This window comes from Mirounga angustirostris, unplaced genomic scaffold (assembly GCF_029215605.1).
Source record: "Mirounga angustirostris isolate CCGP_5_RB_7025 unplaced genomic scaffold, mMirAng1.0.hap1 SCAF_1, whole genome shotgun sequence".
In the NCBI taxonomy this organism is placed as follows: Eukaryota; Metazoa; Chordata; class Mammalia; order Carnivora; family Phocidae; genus Mirounga; species Mirounga angustirostris.
This window is the reverse complement of record NW_026991709.1, coordinates 144,672,450-144,689,563: the sequence shown is the minus strand read 5'-3', so window position 1 is coordinate 144,689,563 and position 17,114 is coordinate 144,672,450. Positions and strand designations below refer to the sequence as shown.

General features: G+C 43.4%; 1 protein-coding gene across 1 annotated transcript in view; it reads right to left on the bottom strand.

Moving 5' to 3' along the window:
• Positions 1–254: 254 nt before the first annotated feature.
• Positions 255–17,114, bottom strand: part of GPD1L (glycerol-3-phosphate dehydrogenase 1 like) — an 80,709-nt gene continuing 63,849 nt past the window's right edge. Inside the window, exon 8 of the mRNA XM_054504479.2 lies at positions 255–1,091. Coding sequence (XP_054360454.1) covers positions 983–1,091 — 109 coding nt within the window. The 3' untranslated portion in view covers positions 255–982. The remainder of the gene's footprint in view (positions 1,092–17,114) is intronic.

Sequence of the window (17,114 nt, the reverse complement as noted above, 5' to 3'; positions counted from 1 at the left end):
GACAAAAAAACAAGAAAAGCCTGTTTTTCTTTCCCTGTATGGTAGACGATACTCCCTGGGCAAGCTGCGGTCATACCTTAGTCATTCCCAGAGTAACAGCCAGCAGCAGCGTCCCCTGGTTGTGGGAGAAGGCATGGGTACCATGTATCTAAACTCAGTCCCTGACCCCAAATAATTAAATCAGAACATCTAGGGATGGGACGCAAGCCATGAGTATTTTTTTAAAGACTTTATTTATTTATTTATTTCAGAGAGAGTGAGAGTGAGAGAGATCACAGAGGGAGAGGAAGAGGGAGAAGCAGACTCCCCACTGAGCGAGAGCCTGATGTGGGGCTCGATCCCAGGACCCAGGCTCCCCCATGAGTATTTTTTTTTTTTTTTTGAAAGCTGCCCAGGTGATTCAAGTGTGCAGCTCCGTGTGAGAACCAATGGCAATGTGATCTGACAGCTGCCCAGCCCCCTTTCCCTTTACTTCCAACTGGCACCAGCCTCTCCCATGATTGGATCACCAGCTGCCGAGGAATATGAGCTGAGCCAGAGTCACTCTCAGGAATTTGAATGAAGACATTTTGGGGGAAGCTTGAGAAAGGCTGGAGAGGCCATGGTAGGTCACAGGTGGAGGATTGGGGAAGGTTGAGGGAAGAGCAGGGGCCAAAGGAAATTGAGGAAGACCAAGGAAAAGACAGTGAGCCAGACAGGGACCCAGCCAGATACGCAGAAGGTTTGCGGACCAGCTGTGCTAGTCCTGCCCTGCTTCCATCCCAGGGTTTTCCTAATTCTAGTCCATTGCAATGCTATATTGTATTGTCTGTAGACAGCTACAACAATATCTCCATCCCGCAGTTTCTCCTCAGTGTGACCTCACCACTCCCCCCACTGGGAGATGGCTTGTAACTCCTCTCTCCTTGACCTTATGCTGGAGCCAACGAATGCAGCACAGCTGGGCCCCCTGGGTGACTCAGTCGGTTAAGCAGCTGACTCTTCATTGCAACTCAGGTATGATCTCCGGGTCCTGGGATGGAGCCCCATGTTGGTTTCCGGGCTCAGTGGGGAGTCTGCCTGAGGATTCTCTCTCTCCCTTGCCCGCTGCCCTGCCCAAAATAAATAAATAAATCTTAAAAAATTAATAAAAGAATTCAGTGCAAGTAACACTATGTGACTTTCAGGGCTAGGTCAGAAAAGCCATACAGCTTCCAACCTGTTCTCTTGGGATCTTGACTCAGGGAGGTCTGAGCCGCCATGTAAGAAATCTGACAACCCTGAGACCCAATGTGAGTAGGGCACGTGTGGGCTGTCCAGTCGACAGTCCCAGCTGAAACTAGCCATCCAGTCATCCCCCACCAAGGCACAATATTGGACCCAGACAAAGCCATCCACTGGCTGAGTACCACTGAGTGACCTTAGTCAACACCACGAGAACTGCTTGGCCTGAGACCTGCCCCCATTGCTGACTCACAGAATCCATGAGATAATAAAATGGTTGTTGCTTAATCAACAAAGTTTGGTGTACTTTGTCACACGGCACCAGTACTTGGAACAGGTACCCTAAGAAAATCTGTATTCCTTGTTATCAAAAGAGCGTGACAAACCCACCGCTCTCTATCTCTCAGGGTCTGTCCCCATTCCTAACTCACCTTAATTTAATTTTCATCAGGCCCCAAGCCCCCAGCCACCAACCTCCCACTACCAACAGGTGAACTTGAATTGTGGATAGGAATTGCTGATGATTTTCAGTCAGAATCATTCCTAAAAACCCACAGCACGATTATAAACCCACAGCACTATTAAAAGTAATATGAGAAAATATAAGCAATGTGGTTTTTTTTTATAAGACAGAGAAAGCACATGCAAGGGGGTTGGCAAAGGGAGAGGGAGAGAGAGAATCCCAAGCACAGAGCCGGACACAGGGCTCAATCTCACAACCCTGAGATCATGACCTGAGCCGAAACTGAGTCAGACCAACTGAGTCACCCAGGCACCCTGCAATGTATTCTTTAAATTGTGGTAAAATATACATAACACGAAACCTACCAATTTAACCATTTTTAAGTGTACATTTCAGTGCTATTATGTGCTTTCCTGTTGTTGTACAATCACCACCATCATCCATCTCCAGAACTTTTTCATCCTATAACCCTGAAACCCCACATCCATTAAACAACTCTCCATTTTTCCCCCTCAGCCCCTGGCAACCACCATTCTCCTTTTTGTCTCTGACTTTGACTACTCTAGGTACCTCATGTAAGTGAAAACATACAGCATTTGCCCTTTTATGTGTGGCTTATTTCACACAGCACAATGTCTTCAAGGTTCATCCATGTTATGAATGTGTCATAATTTCCTTACTTTTTAAGGCTGAATTATATTCCGTTGCATGTATATAGCACTTTTTGTTTATCCATTCATCCATTGATGGACACGTGGGTTGCTTCCATCTTTTGGCTGTTGTGAATCATGCTGCTATGAACATGGCCGTGCAAATATGTTTGAGTTCCTGCTTTCACTTTATCTGAGAGAGAGAAAGAGAGAGGAGAGGAAGAGGAAGAGGGAGAGAGAATCCCAAGCAGACTCCACACTGAGTGCAGAATTCCATATGGGGCTTGATCTCACGACCCTGAGATCATGACCTGAGCTGAAACCAAGAATTCGACGCTTAACCGACTGAGCCACCCAGGCATCCCCTGCTTTCAGTTGTTTAGGAAGTGGAATTGTTGGATCCTGTGGTAATTCTGTTTTTACCAAGGAATCACTGTATTGTTTTCAAAAGCAGTTGCACCATTTTACATTCTCAGTAGCCATGCACAAACCCTCCAATTTCTGCATATCATCACGAACATGGGTTGTCGTTTCTTTCTTCCTTTCTTTCCTCTTTCTTCCTTTCTTCTTTTCTTTCTTCCTATCTTGCTTCCTTCCTTTCTTTTCTTTTCTTCTTTTCTTCTTTCTTTTTCTTTCTTTCTTCCTTACTTTCTTTCTTTCTAGCCATCCTAATGGATAGAAAGTGGTATTATGGTTTTGATTGCATTTCCCTAATGATCAGTGATGTTGAGCATCTTTTCATGGGCGTATTGACCATTTGTATATTTTCTTTGGAGAAATGTCTATTAAGTCCTTTGGCCACTTTTTGATCGGGTTGTTTGGTTTTTTTGTTATTGAGTTGTAGGTGGTCTTTATAAATTCTGAATATTAGCCCTTATCAGATACATGGTTTGTAAATATTTTCTCCCATTCTGTGGGTTGTCTATGAGCAATATTAAAAGAGTTGGGGAAAAAAAATATAAATAAATAAATAAATAAATAAATAAATAAATAAAGAGTTGGGGAAGACTTCCTAAGCATGATACCAAAACAGAAGTTATAAAGGAAGTAATTGATGGATTTGACTACACAAAAACATGTGTTGGCTATGATAAAAATACCATAAACCAAATCAAAAGTCAAATGACACAGGAAATTTTTTTGGCAATATCCAGCAATGGATTTTTAATATACTGCAAGTAAAATCCAATCAGCAAGAAATGAACTTCAATAAAGTTAAATAGGGCAAGAGACAGAAATATGGAGTTACGAAAGAACACATGATTTTTTCTGCACATCCTTTATACACTTGTTGCCTCCATTAAGTCCTATGGTTAAGGGACAATAAATACTTTCGACCCTGTCTAATTTCAACCTGCCCACAAATAAATGAACACGCCTGAGCATTTCCTGTAAGTTACTGACTGCTTAATGCAAACAACTTTATCCCTGACTTTTGCAATGCTGCTGTCTGAAGACTGGCCACAATTTTTGCAGAAATGATAGCCCTGTAAGAAAATTGCTGGTTTTTGGTCATGAACATACCAACTGTAAATTCAATCCCATTGGTAATTTTGTGGTGTTTGGCTTTAATGACCCGTTGTGTTTTTTATTTGATGAGCAAGTCCTTCTGAGTGTCTCACATTTTTGCAAGTAAACTTCCTTCCTTTTCTAAATGCCATTATCTCTGAGTCTTGACTTCACTGGTAATCAATGAAATGCAAATTAAAATATCAAGATACTGTTCTCACTTATTAAATGGACAAAATTGTCTTTTTTCAAGATATTGCTGAATGCCAGCTAGATGGGCCCACCTGCAGGACTGCATGACAAATATATTTATTGAGAGCTTTTAAAATATACCCTTGAAACCCTGTAATTCTAGTACTAGCAATTCAACCAATGGATATAATTAAGTTGTATACCCTAAAATTAAAAAAAAAAAAACACTAAAATGCCATCAACTTACAAATAGTTAAACACATTTTCTAAGAATACTTAATGGCCTGGGAAAATGTTCTTGATTTAATGTAAAATGAGAAAAGTGGGATCATATAGGGCGATGGAAATTTTGATAATAAAACCATATATATGGCATTAAAAATTTTGAGGAAAAAAAGAAAACATTTTAGTTACCACCCCTTCCCCTTCTTTAATGGAAAAGAAGAAATTATTCTATTTTCCTGCCATTTAATAACAGGACACTAAAACTTATTAAGTTCAATTAATTTGGAATTATATGTAATGTTCTGCATTAAGGTCAGTTAAGGTGGGTGGGACTGGATGTGGTGGTTAGAAATGAAAAGAAGCGGGAGGGAGAAAGAGAGAGAGCATCATGTAGGGGAGGCAGGGGGAAAGACAGAAAGACCTAGAAATTTAGGGAGAATGAACAAATGAAATCATGGGACACTGTTTCGTGTTCTCTCTGTATCTCTGTCTCTGTCCGTCTGTCTCTCTCTCTCACACCCACACCCACACGCACTGTTCAGGCTGTTGTTTGAGAAGGTCTATAACAGAAACCAACTTCTCTAAGTAGGCCCTCTGAACTGACAAGAACACAGACTCTTCTGCAGATACAAGCACCAAAGTGGAAAAAAAAAATGGTGTTCACATCAAATCCTTGTCAGTAGAGCGCACGCAGGCTGGAATGTGCAAAGGATATCAGAGACTTCTCAGAAGTTGTGGTAGGTTGTTACGAAGGAAAAACAAATCTTGTTGCAAATTGCTCCATACCCTTCTGTGGAAATCGCCAGTAAATATCATGCACGTGCTCCCACCTCCAGGAAGCAGGAAGATCAGGCTCGGGTTACTGAATTATTTACTCGCATTCTAATTTAAAAGAATGAAACCAGTTTTTTGTTTTTCTTTTTAAATGAGAAGGGCAGGATGGGGGAGTAGGTAGGGACTGGCAGAAAGAAGAGCACAGGGCGCCTGGGTGGCTCAGTTGGTTAAGCGACTGCCTTCAGCTCAGGTCATGATCCCAGGGTCCTGGGATCGAGTCCCACATCGGGCTCTCTGCTCCTTGGGAGCCTGCTTCTCCCTCTGCCTCTCTCTCTCTGTCTCTCATGAATAAATAAATAAAATCTTAAAAAAAAAAAAAGAAAGAAAGAAGAGCACAGGCTGCTATTTATAAAGGATGCACACACACGCACGCACACACACTCGGGTGCAGACCTGTAATGCAATCAGAGAGGCAGTGTACCAGCAAATGAAGCAAAAGTCTTTAGCAAAGATCAAAACACGAGTAATTGCCGTCGGCAGGCCCCAGGTCTCACACCACTGGGCAGGTTTTGCTGGCTTCTGTGGATCCAGAACTGGCCCCATGGAAAGAGCTTTGAAATGCTGGGTCAGACAAGGTCTGTCCTCTCGGAGACTGAGACGCATACCGTGAATGGCCTAGGTTCGAGAACTCTCTACTGGATTAAAAACCAAACCATGAGAGACTATGGACTCCGAGAAACAAACTGAGGGTTCCAGAGGGGAGGGAGTGGGAGGATGGGTTAGCCCGGTGATGGGTATTAAGGAGGGCACGTACTGCACGGAGCACTGGGTGTTATACGCAAACAATGAATCAGGGAACACTGCATCAAAAAAAAAAAAATTTAAAAAAAACCTCCAAGGAGTTTGCTGCAATAATAGGGCAATGTGCTGGAGTTGGAATTAGGAAAAGTATCACAAGCACAGCAGATGCAAAACTTGGCATCTGGAAAAGAAAGCAGGGTTCCTTGGCCCGGTATGAGAGAGTGGATGAAGTGAACGGCTTAGCAGTTCAGCTACCCGTGTAGAGAACCCGAGAAGCTATTTGACACCTGTAGGTGCCCTGCTTGGTGTGGATTTCAGGAACCTCAGGGCCTTTGATTCCTGCAGGCACTCCTTTCAGTAAGTGAAGGTGGCGTAGCGCTGAGGAGGCTGACGAGATAATAAAACCATATATTCAGAGGACCTTGCACATGTGTCTGGGAAAATTCAGAGGACCTTGCACATGTGTCTGGGACTCGGATAATGGCAGGATGTACAGGACAAACATACCTTCCTTCCCCTCCCTCCTGTTTCCTTTAACTGGGAAAAGTGGCCTCGGCCACAGGGCTGGGACATCGCTATGACGTTAGGTGACAGAGGTAGGACAGGATTGTAAATGGCCAGGAGGTAAACAAACCCCCCAGCGAGGCGGTGAAACCTTCCATGGAAGGGCAAGCTGGAGACTGTATCGCTCACTCTGCCGGTGAGACGCACGTCGTGGCTGTCGCCATGAGATCCCCATGACATGGCAGGGACAGAGACACACGTTAGGCAGCCAGCGCGTGGAGGCAAATCCCCAGGGAGAGGAGCGGGGGTGCGGGGTGGGGGGGTCTGCTTGTTGCTTGTGGCCGCCGCAGCTTCCTTAGCAAAGATAAAATCGGGACTGGGTTTATTTAAAAAGAGAGAAATCCGGGTGTCTACCCAAGATGTTTGTTCTTCCTGGATTTAATCTGTTGGCAGGAGCAAGGGAGGCGCCATTATTGGGTAAACGCTGCTTAAAGGAGTCGCCGTTCCTTGCAGAGCAAGTTTGTAAACTGGATACTGAAAACGAACTAAGAAATACTAGTGCGTCCTTGGCAGCGTGCCCTTCGCAGGGGCTTCAGCTGTGTTTTCTTTGAAACACAGACCATCTTTGTCAACAGAGCTCTGAACACCCGCTCAGAGAGGGAGGTCAGAGGGCAGAAGGTGGAGCTGGCCGTCACACCCCAATTCCTTAGAAGAGGGACATGGGGACCCTTCCCGGAGAGCCATCCGGTCAGTTTTGCTAAACAGAATTGCCCGGGTGCCTGTGTGGCTCAGGCTAAGCATCTGCCTTTGGCTCAGGTCATGATCCCAGGGTCCTGGGTTCGAGCCCCTCATCAGGCTCCCTGCTCAGTGGGGAGTCTGCTTCTCCCTCTCCCTCTGCCTGTGCTCTCTCTGTCTCTCTCTCTCAAATGAATAAATAAAATCTTAAAAAAAAAATAAACAGAATTGCCATCTTGATGGCTTAAAGCGTGTAGCATGAATATTCCTAAATTCAAGTGATCTACAGAAAAAAGTTGGGATTGCTCCTAAAAGGTATATGTAGTCAGGGCTTCTCAGGCCTGGCTGCCCAGTGGAATCAGCCCGGGAGTTGGGACCCACTCTACACCAGTGAAATCTGAACCTCTGAAAAGTGGGCAGGTCACTGGCATTGGTCTAAAAGCCTCCCAGGTGGTTTCACTGCTAAGCCGTTCACTTCATCCACGCTCTCTGGACACAGGGGAAGACATGGTGGTGTAGAGCAGCTCTTCTCAAACTTGAGTGGGCAAAGGAGTCACCTGGGGATCTCCCTAAACTTCAGCTTCATTCAGGCAGGTCTGGGAAGGGCTGGATTCCTACTAAGCTTCAGGTGAGCGATGCTGTCATCCAGGGTCCACACTTAGGATAACTAGGGTCTCTAGAACTTCTCTCGATGGGTATTGGACCAAGGATTCTCACCAGTAAAATGCAATTCAAAGTCAGTGATAAGGGCGCCTGGGTGGCTCAGTTGGTTAAGCAACTGCCTTCGACTCAGGTCATGATCCTGGAGTCCCGGGATCGAGTCCCGCATCGGGCTCCCTGCTCAGCAGGGGGTCTGCTTCTCCCTCTGCCCTCTTCTCTCTCGTGCTCTCTGTCTCTCATTCTCTCTCTCAAATAAATAAATAAAATCTTAAAAAAAAAAAAAGTCAGTGATAAGTTTTTTTTGCCATTTTGGTCAAAAAAACTTCCTTTAAGGAGGGCACATGTGATGAGCACTGGGTGTTAAATACACAACTAATGAATCATTGAACATTATATCAAAAGCTAATGATGCACTGTATGTTGGCTAATTGAATTTAAATAATAAAAAAAACAAAAAACCACTTTTCTTGTAATGTGTGGGAGGAGGATGGGGGTAAGCAATCAGATCAGATACGCAGAAATCAGAAGAACAATTTTCGTATTCAGTTACGTTTTTCAGTAGACATTACTTCAACTGATGAATCAGTAAACAAATGTGTTTTGGAATATTATTTGGCCATAAAAAGGAATGAAGTTCTGATACATTCTACAACATGGATCTTGAAAATACTATGCTAACTGAAAGAAGCCGGTTATAAAAGACCACGTATTATATATATTCTATTTCTAGGAAATGTCCAGAATTGGCATTTTTACAGAGACAGAAAGTAGATTAGTGGTGGCTTAGGGCTGAAGAGATGGGGAAATAAGGGCACGGGGTTCTTTCTGAGGTCACGAAAATGTTCCAAAACTGACTACTGAAAAAGCATTGAATTATACAATTTAGATGCGTGAATTGTATGGTATGTGAACTATCCCTCAGTCAAGTTCTTAAGTAATTACTGAGATAAAATCTTTGCAGTTCATATAAGCAATGAAACATATAAAGAATATCTGATATTCTTTATATATTATATATACAATATCATTATATTCTTGATATACTATCTTAATGTTATATAGGTCTATATTATGTATAGAATTTATAACATATAAAGATTATATAAAAACTTTAGGAGCGGGGCGCCTGGGTGGCTCAGTCGTTAAGCGTCTGCCTTCGGCTCAGGTCATGATCCCAGGGTCCTGGGATCGAGTCCCGCATCGGGCTCCCTGCTCGGCGGGAAGCCTGCTTCTCCCTCTCCCACTCCCCCTGCTTGTGTTCCCTCTCTCGCTGTGTCTCTCTCTGTCAAATAAAAAATCTTTAAAAAAAAAACAAAACAAAAACTTTAGGAGCAAGTCTATTAAAAAAAAAAGGCAAACAACCCAACAGGAAAATAGAGGATATGTACAGATCATTCACAAAAGAGGAAACCGGAAGGGACAATATACACACGGAAAGAGGCTCCATCTCTTTGGAAATCAGGGAAACACACATAAAAATAGTAACCAGATACCATTTCAGACCCATCAGATTGGCAAAGAAACTACAAACATTAGTATGACAATGCTGATGCTAAATGCGGAGCTGTGAGCATTCTCGTGGATTGCCGGCTGGAGAATAGATTGGTTCAAAATATTCGGAAACCAATTTAACCACATTTCAGCAAATTTGAAGTGTGTATACCCCATGACTTATGAGCATATGCATTTGAGAAAGTCACACCAATGTATACAGGAGGCGTGCATAGGAACATTTTCTCACTGTTTTCTGTATTAGGAAAAAACTCCAAATGACCCACCTGCCATTAGTAGGGAAATGGAGAACTCTAGTGGGATTTTATTCATATAACAGAAAATTAGACCGCAGTTAAAAATAAATGAATTTGAGCTATTTTGCGTAATAAAAATATTTAAAATATGATTCATATTATCTCCCAGAAATGAGCCTGAAGGGAGCCAAGGTCCAGGAGAAAGTCAATTTTACAAGTAAGTATATTGCTTGGACCTGGCACCCTTCTGCCGCATTGCGTTGGTAAAGCAAGTCCAAGGCCAAGTGCTGATTCAAGCGAAGGGGAGATAGATGCCATCTGTAGAGCCTCGTGGCTACGGGCAGGGATTCAGGGAGGCGTGCAGACCTGGGGCCATGATGGCAATCTATACATCACCATGATCTTGTGCTATGCTGTCAACATTATCGTCAGACAGAAACCAACGGGAATGGAGCGCCCCCTAGACATCAGCTCTGGGCTGGATACCGGATGCACTTCAAGTATCCACAGAACCTTCTGGCTCAGGGGGATATTATCTAATTGAGAAGACAGAAAACATACACAGAAAGATCAGTAACATTCAACCTAAGGAGAGAGTTGACCTATGCATTGAGGGAAGAGTAGGACTCAGGGGCCAGTGGAGTAGGGGATGCTCTGGGAAGGAGAGGAGGCTGGAGGAAATGGTGGTGGTAGCCACGCCTCTTGCCTTTGTAAAGCAGATTTAATGCCACGTGCCCTGAAATGAAATAAGTTATGAGAAAGTGCCTGGCACATAGTAGCTTCTGAATAAATGTTAACAGCATCTAGAAATTTAGCTCCAGCCCTGATCTCCCTCCACAGTGCTCTCACTCTCTCAGCTCCTACCATACTGTTTGTCCCTTACTCACTCGGCCCTCTGCCATCGCAGGACCTTGGCACATGCTGTTCCCTTTGCTTAGAACACTTCTCCCTCCCTTCTTCAATTCTACTGCATCCTGACCTATGGTTTAAGGGTCACCTCTCAGGAAAGCCTTCCCTGACTTTCCAGGGTCAGCCAATGCCCTACTGACAAGCTCCCTTGGGGCATCATGTGCCCTCAGTACGTATGTGCTCATTCAGTGATGTGGGCTGAACAACCCTTGTGCAGTACTGCCCTCAAGTGAATCCTCTGGGCGTTGGCAACAATTCATTTTAAATGGACCCCCGACGGCTTTCACACTTTAACTGGCTGCGGAATCAAATGCGAATAGGACCCAAGGCGCGCATGAAAAGGTGCTCCATGTACCTAATCACTGGGGAAATGCGAATCAAAACCATAATGAGATAGCACCTCTCACGTACCAGCACTAGCGTGGCTCTTATACAAGAGAAAAGAAATGTTGGCAAGGTTGCGAAGGAAAGGGAACCCTTGTGCCCTGTTGCTGCGAAGGTAGGGCTGCTATGGGAGACAGCATGGAGGGGCCTCAAAAAATTAAAAATAGAACTGCCGTAGGATCCAGCAGTCCCACTTCTTGGCATATACTGAAGGAAATGTAATCCGTATCCTGAAGAGACTCCTGCACCCCCATGTTCATTGCAGCATATCCACAATAGTGAAGACACGGAAACAAGCTGAATGTCTGTTAGTAGACGAATGGATAAGAAGATGTGGTGTATACACACACACACACACACACACAACTGAATATTACTCAGCCATGACAAGAAGGAAATCTTGCCGTTTGCAACAACATGGATGAACCTGGAGGACACTACGCCAAGTGAAATCAGCCAAACAGAAAGGCAAATACTATATGATCTCACTTGTACGTGGAATCCGGGAAAGTCGAATTCATAGAAGCAGACAACGTGGTGGTTGTCAGGGACTGGGGGCAGGGGGAAATGGGGATATGTTGGTCAAAAGGTACAAACGTTCAGTAATAAGATGATTAAGTTCGGGGGACTGTAGTTAATAATACTGTATTGTATGGCTGAAATTTGCTATGAGAGTAGATCTTACGTTTTTTCATCACCCCTACTGCGGTAAAAAGGTAACTGTATGAAGTAATGAATAAGCTAACTAGCTTGATTGTGGTAATCATTTCACAATGTATATGTAAATAAAATCATCACGTTTGCACCCTAAATATGTACAGTCATTGTCAATTATACCACAATAAAGCTAGAAAGAAAACAAGAATGGGTCCCTGAATGAGTAAATCCTGAGGAACGGGGTGCGAGATTTATAAATTCCTTGAAGAAATGAAATGTGAACTTCTGTCCAGGCCTTCCGCTGGACACTTTAGTTTTATCTTATTTAAAATAGCTGCTGGGGCACCTGGGTGGCTCAGTTGGTTAAGTGTCTGCCTACGGCTGGGCTCATGATCCCAAGGTCCTGCAATCGAGCCCCATGTTGGGCTCCCTGCTCAGTGCGGAGCCTGCTTCTCCCTCTCCCGCTCCCCCTGCTTGTGCTCATTCTCTCTCTCTGTCAAATAAATAAATAAAATATTTTTTAAAAAATTAAAAAAATAAAATAGCTGCTCTGGGCGCTGGATTTCCCCTTCCCTCCGGACCTCACAGATACGTCCTCCTTCACTCCACTCTGACTTTGTAAGTGCCTCACCCAGACAACACTTCTGCTCCTCATTTTTTTTTTGATCTGTAGTCCAGAATGTTCTCTCGCCCCCAGACATCTCTCTCCAGAAGGCCCTAAGCAATTCAAAACAAATATGGATTTGTCTTTTTCTCTGCAGATTCTTTCCCTCTTGAAGTTCCTCAGTGTGTTCAGGGAACTGTGAGGAGCAAAATACATATTTTCTGACTTCTCAAAAAACCTGACACTATTGATAGATAAGAAAACTGAAGCCCAGGGAAGTGAAGTAACTTGCCCAAAGTCACACAAGTCCAGAAATTGAATCCCCAGCTGACTCCAAAGTCTTGAAACTAGATGTGGACTCATTTTATGGGGCCTGCAGCTCTCACAACTTGGGGGCAGGAGGTGAGCTCTCTTTGAGAAAAAGAACACAAATTTAAGAAAACCAAGGTACAGGGCCAAAGAAGGGACTTGCACAAGGAAGCGTCCTTGAAGCTTGAATTTCATTAGCTTCCTGAAAAAATGGTCTCTAACTGAAAATTATACCATCTCTAGAGAAAATGGACAGGCAAACCAGAGGGAAGCTCAGGAGGCAGAGGTTTTTTCTTTCATTATATACCACCCTCCTTGCTGAAACTTCTTTAAAGCATGGAAGATTGGTTCTTTAGAAGTGTTTCCCCCCGTATGCTCCTGGGGTCTTTCCTGAAAACAAAAAGCAGGAAGCAGATATTTTTGCTTGTGTAGGAATGTCAGTGTCAGATCGCGAGGGAGAAGAAGACAGGAGTTATGAAAAGACAGATATGAGTGCGTGTCCAACATCGTGGAAGGGAAAGAGATCCAGAAGCAAAAAAAAAAAAAAAAAAATCCAATCGGACGGATGTGTGAGTGGATACAGGCTAGGGTGTAAGTAAAACAGCCGTGCATAAAAATTTGTGGTCGGTTTTGAGTTAAAAAGTCAAAATCAAACATGGACACTGGACACTGCCTAGCACAGACTCAGCTGAGTTCCTAAGACATGCATGGCCTTTAAACACTTGACCAAGAATCACAGGAACAAGGAGGATGCCATTTTTTGCATGCTGCCAATAGCCTAGGGCAAAGGCCTTCCCAAAGAGTGACCTCTAGTGGACAAGAGTGTCATAGTTCACTGGAACCCAGAATTTTCTCAAAGGAGCATCTTAGCTACCCTTTCAGCTGTTTTTGTGTTTGTTTTTTTTTTTACAAGAGCCTTCTGGGGTTTGACTGAAACAGTGAATGTGTGGTGTTTAAAAATCTTATTAATGTTTCTTGTTTCAACCTTCCTTGTAACTGGCTAACTGAATGACCCATTCTGTGCCTATATAAGCCCTTGGCACCATCAGCTATTACAACTGTTAGTTAAGACGGTTACTTGAACAAAGTTGTTTGGAACAAGAAAATTTTACTTTTTCCTGTGCAACAGGGAGGAGAGACTCTAAAGTCGTGATGAATACAAAATTGCACATTTTTTGGATGTATTGGTTCACTTCAGGTCTCTCTTATAAAGGAATCCCTAATAGTAGATTATAGTAGTAATTAGGAAAGAAAGTGAGGTCAGAGGCATGAATTGAAGTCATCCTTTTGAAGGTTAATGTGACAGCGTCTGTTAAAATATCAAACACACGGACCTCTGAGTCAACAGTTCCACTTCTAGGACGTTACCCTTTAGATTTACTCACATAAGTGAGCAGAGAACCATGTGAAAGGCTATTTACTGCAGCAATTATTGTAATAAGAGAAATGGAGAAAACAACTTAAATATTCATCTGTAATAAATTATGGAATAGTCATAAATAAAATATGATGCAGATATTTAAAGGATATGGGAGATTCATATGCTTCAATATTAAGACTATAAAAGAAGGTCTGTTTGTTTTTTAAGATTTTATTTATTTGACAGAGATAGAGAGACAGCGAGAGAGGGAACACAAGCAGGGGGAGTGGGAGAGGCAGAAGCAGGCCTCCCGCGGAGCAGGGAGCCCGATGCGGGGCTCGATCCCAGGACCCTGGGATGATCACCTGAGCCGAAGGCAGACGCTTAACGACTGAGCCACTCAGGAGCCCCTGTAAAAGAAGGTTTTAGGGGTGTCTGGCTGGCTTGGTGGGTAGAGCCTCTGTCTCCTGATCTTAGGGTTGTAAGTTCAAGCCCCACATTAGGTGAAGAGATCACTTAAAAATAAAGTCTTAAAAAAAAAAAAAAAAGAAAGTTTTAGAACAGTATTTTAAAATCTTATACATGCATGAACCTAGGACATGTTTGCAAATTGGCAGAAAGAGTTGTTTGATTTTGCTTAACTACAAACGGCCATTCTTCTAAGGAGGTAGTGTAGCCCATAAATTAGGAACACAAACTCTTAAGTCAGAGTTCAAATCCTGCCTTTATCAATGATGATCTGTGATTTTGCCAGGTTCCTTGGCCTCTTTGTATCTCAGTGTCCTCCTCCGTATCAGGGGATGATAAATTTTGAGGATTAAATAAATTCATATATACAAATATAGGTTCACTCCTGTGAACCTATAATTATTTCAAAAAAGAAAGTTTTTAAAAATGCAGTTTAAAACAAGCAACCTATAAGAAAGACTGTCAAGGGGCGCCTGGGTGGCTCAGTCGGTTAAGCATCTGCCTTCAGCTCAGGTCATGATCCCAGGGTCCCGGGATCCTGGGGCTCTCTGCTCAGTGGGGAGTCTGCTTCTCCCTCTCCCTCCGTCCACCCCCCCCACTCCTGCTCTCTCTCGCTGTCTCTCTCAAATAAATAAAATCTTAAAAAAAAAAAAGATTGTCAAGACAGAATGTTATGTGAAAAAAAGCAAGATGCAGAACAATGTCTCTAGTAAGTGCTATTTTGTGTAGAAAAATGGAAAAGGGAATAAGAATATAGATTTATGTAAAATGAAATTGGAGGGGCACCTGGCTGGCTCCGTTGGGAGAGCGTGCCACTCTTGATCTCGAGGTTGTGGGTTCGAGCCCCACATTGGGCGTAGAGATTACTTAAAAATAAAATCTTTTAGGGCGCCTGAATGGCTCAGGTGGTTAAGCGACTGCCTTCGGCTCAGGTCATGATCCTGGAGTCCCGGGATCGAGTCCCGCATCGGGCTCCCTGCTCAGCGGGGAGTCTGCTTCTCCCTCTGGCCCTCCCCCTCTCCTGTGCTCTCTCTCTCTCAAATAAATAAATAAAATCTTTAAAAAAAAATAAAATCTTTAAAATAAATAAATAAAATTAAATTCTAGAAGGGTACATTAGAAACTAGTAACAGTGGCTAGTTGGGAAACGGACAATAGACTTTATTTTTGAACAAGTGACTGGGATAGCCATTCAAGAATATTTACAAATAAATAAGAGCAGGAGGACACTCTAGTGTTAAAGAAGCACATGTTATAAATCCTGGAACTTGCTGGTATTATTCTGGAGAAAGAGGGACAATTATATACACAAAGTCCTGAGGAGAGGAACAGACAGACATAGCCACAGGCTTACCCACCCACGTTCCTACACGGCCTCTTGGTCCAAACAGAAGATGCCCAAATGGATACTAACCACGATGCTCTAATGACCAATGGATAAATTCTCCCAAATCTCTTGATATTTCCGCAAGCCCCAGCCCTTAATCCCTCAAACATCTTTTTAGCAACATCTTAGGGTAAGTTATGCCAGCTGCTGTTAACAATAGCTCCTGAGTCTCAGGGGTGTAACACAACAGTGAGTTTTTATTTTTGTACCTATTACAATACAATGTGGACCAAGGGTGGGGCGATGTTCTCCACATAGTCATGTAGGGATCCAGGCTTAAAGAGGCTCTACTCTGTTCAACAGATAGCTTCCAAGTCATCCTGGAAATTGAAATCCAATCAGCATACCCAAGAACAAAGAATCAAACAAATGGCATTTCTTTCCTATGCCATTGGCCAGAACTCAATCACCTAACTGTTGGGCTGCTGAGAAATATAATTTAACTGTGTATCTCACAAAAAATTAATTTGGTGAACATGTAGAATTGTCTCTGTCACAGCAGCTATTAATATGATCATGTGGGTTTTCTCCTTTAATGTTAATGAGATTTCCTGCTTTTCACTGACCTTTACAAGTTATCCTGTGAGCTAGACTGCATGATAGCATTCCCACTTGCCCCACTACTATACCTCCCATCCAAACCAAAGGGGGAGCAGCAGTGGGAGAGGGAGCAGCAGACTCCCCATTGATCAGGGAGCCTGATGCGGGGCTCCATCCCAGGACCCTGGGATCATGACCTGAGCCGAAGGCAGATGCTTAACTGACTGAGCCACCCAGGCATCCCTGGAGTAATGAATTTGAAATCCACAAGGTAACAGGGCTTGCTTCAGTTACTTAAGTCACTTATTTTTTTAAAAAGATTTATTTGAAAGAGAGAGAGAGAGAGCATGAGCGGGGGAAGGCGCAGAGAGAGGGAGACAAGCAGACTCTCCAGGATCCCAAGATCATGACCTGAGCCGAAATCAAGAGTCAGCCACTCAACAGGCTGAGCCACCCAGGCGCCCCAAGGGTGCATTTATCTTTTCAGATTAGTGTTTTCATTTTGGGGTGAATACCCAGTAGGGGAATTACTGGAATATATGGTAACTCTAATTTTAGTATTTTGAGCAAACTCCATAGTCCTTAAAAGCCATTCACAGTGACTATACCAGTTTACGTTCCCACCAACAGTGCATGAGGATTCCCTTTTCTCTGCACCCTGGCCAACCCTTGTTATTCTGTAATTATTTTCTAATTTTTGAAGGGCATGTTCAGTGGGACCTTATTTATGAGGCCTGTGCAGCTTGGATCCAGAGTGGATTTCTGCAGTGATTTTGTGTTTGCTTCTGCCTCTTCTTTACTGGCATTACTAGCCTATGTTCCCTTTTTTTTGCTTTTTGCTTGTGATCTGGATATCAAAATTCGAACCCAAAACCTGTTTGTGGTGTTGGACTCATGATTACAAGTTTTCAGCAGAGACCTTTCTCTCCACCTGGAACCCCTTCCTTGGTTGTGCCTATCCATGGGTTTTCTTAGCCCATTTCTTCCCCTGACAGTGTAGCTCTTGGAAGGCTCTAGTTCTAGCGTTAAGCT